General features: G+C 36.9%; 1 protein-coding gene across 1 annotated transcript in view; it reads right to left on the reverse strand.

Annotated features, from left to right (window-relative positions):
• ELAVL2 (ELAV like RNA binding protein 2) overlaps positions 1-5,747 on the reverse strand; it is a 164,883-nt gene extending 159,136 nt beyond the window's left edge. The window contains exon 1 of the mRNA XM_043567486.1: positions 5,648-5,747. Within this exon, the coding sequence (XP_043423421.1) occupies positions 5,648-5,674 (27 nt within the window). The 5' untranslated portion in view covers positions 5,675-5,747. The remainder of the gene's footprint in view (positions 1-5,647) is intronic.
• Between the last annotated feature and the right edge of the window lie 956 nt (positions 5,748-6,703).

Consider the following 6,703-nt stretch of genomic DNA (forward strand, 5'->3'; position numbering starts at 1 on the left):
AACACAAAATGTAATAATTTCAGATTTAAAAGAACCTAAAGGGATTATTGAGGTGCAAAGCTTGAAGGATTCCAGAACCTATGCAGGAACTATCTTAAGGTCCCTCGATTCTTTTCCTAATTTAAACATAGTCCATACTTCCTGATTTTTCAAGTGGAAATACCATTTATGAAGTTATAGGGAAGCAACAGTGGAGACTCCACAGACCTATCCTAAAATACTCTTAGATTTTTAGTTAATAATAAATATAGTTAATGTTCTCAACATTTGATACAGTTCAGTTTTGGGGTGTTAATTACCCCTTAAGTTTAAAACTGAAAAGCTACTTTAATAAGTTTTCTCTTACACTTCATACTAACAAAACCATAACTTTTTGTATACGTATATTTACACTTATTTATTATCTGTATATATAGACCCGTGCACTTTGATGAATTTGAGAAAAAAGAAAATTGTCTTCTTATAGTTCTATTATTTTAGTATATAATAATGTAACGTAAACTTTCAAATCAAGGATAAAATAGAGAGTTATACAACTATTTTATGAACTATAATAAAAACTGAGAATGAATTTTATTTAAAATGAGGCAAGTAACCAGAATTAGTTTCTGGGGGGTGAAAATCCAAGGGTTTGTCAAGGTTTGTTCTCCAAGGTCAAAGTGAAGTCAAGCTGAGTAAGATGTGACCAACGACTAGAATATTGTGGGGTTGAAGCACTCAAGCCCCACAGTTTTTCTTATTCTAACATGGTTCATAAAGGTTGAAAATTATCAGACTTTTAAAAAAGCTACTGGAATTCTCATAGAAAGTGGGTTTAAACACATAGTTTAGAACTAGGGAGCACCTGGCTGGCTCAGTCAGTAGGGTGTGTGACTCTTCATCTTAGGGTTGTGAGTTTGAGCCATGTTGGGTGTGGAGATTACTTAAAGATAAAAATCTTTAAAAAAATAAAAATAGGGGTACCTGGGTGGCTCAGTCGGTTAAGCACCCGACTTCGGCTCAGGTCATGATCTTGTGGTTCATGAGTTTGAGACCCGCGTCAGGCTCTGTGCTGACAGCTCAGAGCCTGGAGCCTGCTTGGATTCTGTGTCTCCCTCTCTCTCTGGCCCTTCCCCTGTCAAGCTCTGTCTCTGTCTCTGTCTCTCTCGCAAAAATAAATAAACATAAAAAAAAAAATAATAATAATAAATAAACATGATAGGTCCAGATGATTTCATTTCATAAAAAGTGACCCAAGGGGTGCCTGGATGGCTTAGTCAGTTAAGTGTCTGACTTCAGCTCAGGTCATGATCTCACGGTCTGTGAGTCAAGCCCCACATCGGGCTCTGTGCTGACAGCTCAGAGCCTGGAGCCTGCTTTGGATTCTGTGTCTCCCTCTCTCTCTCTATCCCTCCCCTGCTCATGCTCTGTCTCCCTCTGTCTCAAAAATAAATAAACATTAAAAAAATTTTTTTAAAAAAGTGACGCAAAACAGATTAATCAAATTTTAAAAGTTCTTCACTTGACAAGAGTATAGATTCAAATGCTCTTTTAATATGTGAGGTCTGTGCATTTTAAAGAAGCTAATTAAAAACAAACAAAAAAAGGTTTACACAAACAACTTAGGAGCCCATTTACTGCATCACATGCAGACAGTTATTCTGAGTGCTTTCATTTCTTCTCAGGTGAAAGTGAAAAATTGAGTAGTTTTCTGCTGAATGTAAATGATGTCCTTAAACATTTCTTCACTGGTACTTAAGGGGACTTGAATGGATTATCTCCATAAAATCTTAACATCTCCATTTGTACAGATTCAAGGTCGTAAGTAAGCAAACTGGAGCAGATACAATATCTATGTCCCAATCTTTCAGGTTCAAAAAATTTATAAATTAAAAAAGCACAATCCAAGTGTTTTCAAGGGAAATAGTTTATTTTCTACTATTTGAGAGTCTATCATCTTTCATATTTAAAAAGGAATCTTATGATAGGATCTCATTTAAAAATTCTCTTTTCTATCTCACTTTCTATCTTTATGTCTCTTTAGTTAATTAAATGAAAGCAGTTTAAAAATTCACAAAATTACAGAAGTTAATTGATTATAGGTATATCAAGGGAAACTAACTTAAAAAACACATATTATGTCAAAAAAAAAAGACTTCAAATGATTTGCCACCTATCAAATCACATAACATTTCATTACTTAGGCAAATGCTATTATAATCAAAATTTTTAAGTCTTTAAAATGAAAAAGAGCACTTAAGTTGGTAAAATGGAAAAAAAAAAAAAAGTCACTCTGCTTATTTTAAGTCCCCGTTTAAGGAAAACTGGGTTTGCAGTTAGGTCTTCTTTTTAGTAAGTGGGCTTTGTTGGTACTTATTTGAAAATACTTTTGTCACTATAATTGATTTAATCTTCCTCTCCTTCTGTTTGTTTTTGGGGTGGGATGGAGAATACAATAAATTCTTCATAATTATTGTCCCAAGAGAGAAACAACCAGCCAAATTAGCTTAATGTAACCAAACCCAACTTGAGAAAATAATTAGGAAAGTTTCGGTAAGATTTATTTCTTCAAAACTGTTTTATCAAAGAAAGTGCCAAGATTAACAGGTAATCATTCCTATCCTCGGAATTCGTGGAGATTATGTGGGTTTTCTGTAAAGTGTCTCTTTAAATTTAGAAAATGATCTCACGTTTTCTATGATTTGATTTTCATTTTGTTTGATTTTGGACCCAAGTTTAGATAGATTTTGATTCAAATGCTCATTAAACTGTCTGACCTTCCTCTCCTTAGTTGCTAGGCATAATAAAACCTAACACCTACAGTGTTTTGAAGATTAACTGAGATAATATATGTAAAGCACTCACGTAGATGAGTGGATTCATGCCTGGATCATGGCAAGTAGACAACAAATGTTAACTATTTAAGGGAACTTCTTCACTGTTTTAGATTGTGTGCTTGATAAAAGATACACATGAAGTTTAATACTAATTAGAAGTAACAAATGAAGGTTATTTTTGAATTTTTAAAATCATAACATCACTGCAGCTATTCCTCTTTTGCTTGTTTGCTTTGCAAGCACATTTCATGTCCTAGACATGGTACGCAAAATGCGCAACAGAATGCTAGGTGACCCTGGCTACCACCCACCTACACTCCCTACGTCTATGTCATCTATTTTGGTCCTTTATTTATGATACCTATTTACATAAAGTGAGTCGATGTTATGGGAAGCAATGAATATTTCTATGAGACTACTGCTTAGTTGAAAACACTTAGAATTTGGTTCTTATGAACTTTATAAGCCTTCTGTTTTTTGTAAAATTTACTCTAATGGACTGAGATTTAGGGAAAATATCAGAACACGGCCACTGCATTTCTAATGTGCAAATGCCATATAATTAGAACACTGAGGAAAGAAATGATATTACATTCTGATATAAAGAATTCTTCATATTGAGAATATTTAGCAAATCTAAAATTGCCACAGAATTGTGGTATTAATGAGGGAAAGTGCCAGGAAAGATGGCATTAAATAAACTAAGTATGCTTATAAGATATTAAACTATAGGCACTAGTATTATCATTTAGACAACTTTCAATTACCCAGCTTATTTTAAATAATAATTTCTATGAATATCTTCAAGTGAAACATTATTTTCAGTGTGGAGATAGAAAGTGATAGTAAAGTTGAGGGCTTATATGAGATTATGACTATTGTAAAATAATTCTGACTAAAAGTGCTTTTCCCAAAGTGTTAAAGTAACCTAATTTTGCATATATACAGGCCATAAATATACTTGCAAATATTTGTACAGTAGTAGTAAATGCTTACTTTGTTTATATTCTTCACATAAATACAGTTTAAGATGTTTATTAGAAAAAACAAGCAGTACTAGTATAGATCAAGATTAATCACAAAATTAAATAGGTATGATAATTGAGTAGCATGGTCCAAAACAAATTATAGAGTTAAACATATTGTTGATTATCTGTAGTCCAAGAATATCAGTGCAAAAGAAAAGCAAACTTCCCAACTGAAACTCTTGCTACTACAAACATATAAAATACTAGATTCTAATTTAAACTCCTCTATGATTTTTTTTTCAAAGTTTCACCAAATTGATTCTGCTTGTATCAACAAATTAGTAGTTTAGTTAGCTATTTGGTGTTTAAAATCTCTAACAGAAAACTGTTTTAAACATGGAGATTGCAAATAGCAAGACTAAAAGCAACAGTGGTGATCCAGCTGCATAAGTTGTCACTTTCCTTCAATAGTTACTGGCAAATTACATCAAGAGACAAAAAATAAGTCAGTTGTTAAAAAAAGTTATTAAACTATATGCCCAATAAAATTCAATAATTTTGTTGCAATATGGAATCAGTTTAAAAAGTTATTTCCTGTTTTTCTATGATCAGAGGAAGTTTATAATAACTTAAAAATATTTTAGAATAGATCTTGAAAAATGTAAGCATTTGCAATTATATCTGCAAACATACAAATGATAATTAAGAATGATTTCAACAAAACATGAATACAATTACTCTCACGGGGCATTTTTGTTGCCATCCCATCCTTCAAATGGGAAAGCTTAAAGAAGGCCTGCCTCATCAGAGAATGTGTGGGTCCATTCCAAAATAGGGCATCCTAGTCATCTCCATGACAACAGCCCTTGACAAATTAAAAGGCAACCAGATTCACAAACAGAAAAAGTTAAGACTACTGAGCACTGTTAGTGTTTGTTTGTTTGTTTGTTTGTTTGTTTAAGTCAGAGCTGGTCAAACAATTTAGAATTTTCCAAGAGAAAGGTTGAGCCCTTTACCAAACTCAAACTGGTTAAGTATACCACAAATATTAAGTTGGATAGCTAGTCTCAGAAAGTGAACGAGATAAGGGGGCAAAACTCAGAAGTCCTTCTCTAGAATACACCTCCTATTTTACAAACAGGAAAAAGGTTTTAGGAGAGGAGGTTGGGGAAGGACCCTTCAACAAATCTGTACTCTTTAGTGTAAAAGGAGAGAGGGCAAGGAGAAGAGACAGGAGAAGTGAGAGGTGGAGTGGTAAGCAATTCCTTTCTCCAGCTCAAACCTCTTTTTAAGACGTTACCAAATGCATTATTTTATTATCCGTTAGTGTTTAGAATTACCTAAGAATGATGGCTTCTCAAGTTGCTACCTGAGAAGGTATGAGGATGACAGCAGGAGGTCTAACAGTGCAGGTGAGGGCACGAAGATAGTTGTAGTGACTCAGGGTGACCCCCCACCCCATTGTTCCTTTTCTCCCTTTTAAGGATTTGGATCAGGAATGACCCCGCTACTCTACTCGGCTGAGTTCAGGGAAGTCAGAGCTGCAGGGTTCTTTTAAAAACCAGACAATAACCCAGGTCCCTTTTCCTTCCTCCCCAGCACCTCAACCCTGCAGACTGCCAACTCTCACCCACTTTAAATGCATCAAGCCCAAAACCATCCCAAGAGTATCAACCAGATAAATGCAGAACATGTCTATTGACCATAGTTAGAAAAAAAAACAAAATTAGAACTACTGTTTTTTCTTTCACCACCCCCTCTTCCCAGCCCCCAGTCCTTTGTGTGTGAGGATTCCCCTTCAAACCACCCACAGACCGAGCATACAAGAAGAAATGGTAATTTTTGGTTTAAAAGTTCACTTACCACGGCAACCTCATATTGCTTTGTCATGCTTTTTGCACTTAATTTTTCAAAACTGCTTGTGCAGGGCGCAGAACTGGGAAGGCAGGACTAAAGTATCTCTAGTAATCACAACAAAAAGGAAAGAACATTCGCCAATCAGAATTACATTTAAATGCACAAATCTCAGAGCAAGACGCGCGGTTCACACCACACGAGGGAGAGGGTGGGGGTGGAAAAAGCCAAGCTAACAAAACAAAAGGTAAAAGGGAGAGTTGAGTGGTTGGAGGGCAAATTGATCCAAGCCGTCTTTGGACTGAGGACTGGCTTAAAACCACCACCACCATCACCCCCGGCTCCCAGCACCCCAGCGATTACCCGAGTGACTGCACTTGCCTCCAGCCAGCTCAACTGCAGGACAGGAATGCCCCATCTAAGTTCACTAGCCCTGTCACAGTCTTCCACTGCCTGATGGGTTCGTTCAGGAAAACACTTCCAGAGGCATCCATCCACTTGAGGTCTGGGCTTGGCTGCTGCTGCGGGGCTGCTGCGAGCAGCTGCTAGGATCCTCGCCGTCGCGTTCCTGCCTGATTCGCGCTGCACAATAGTCCCGGCTGGGTGCACCTCATTAAGCCAGCCCGAGAGCCCCAGGAGCAGGGCAAGCAGTGTGACAGCGCTGCCCCTTTGTAATGACTGTGTGATGGATGCAACCGAAGGGTGGGGTCTGGGTGGGTCAAAACTGTTAATGACAGTATGTATCATTCTGTCTGTCCTCCAAGAGAAGGAAGCCCCCTGCCCTCCCCCTATCCTAGGTCGGTTCTCTCTCTCTCTCTCTCTCTCTCTCTCTCTCTCTCTCTCTCACACACACACACACACACACACACACACACACACACTTTTCTCTCTCCCCTCCTCCCTATGACATTATCTGCAGTTAGCGTTCAAAAAAAGTATGAAAACCATCGGACCATCGGGTCATTTTTTTGTTTGTTAAATCTCAGTAGATCATGGAAACCAATTTTATCCAAACACTTAAAGAATCAGAAGATCCTAAAATCAAAAATACAGGCGGAAGAGGGG

The sequence above is a fragment of the Prionailurus bengalensis genome, chromosome D4, assembly GCF_016509475.1.
Source record: "Prionailurus bengalensis isolate Pbe53 chromosome D4, Fcat_Pben_1.1_paternal_pri, whole genome shotgun sequence".
Lineage (NCBI taxonomy): Eukaryota > Metazoa > Chordata > Mammalia > Carnivora > Felidae > Prionailurus > Prionailurus bengalensis.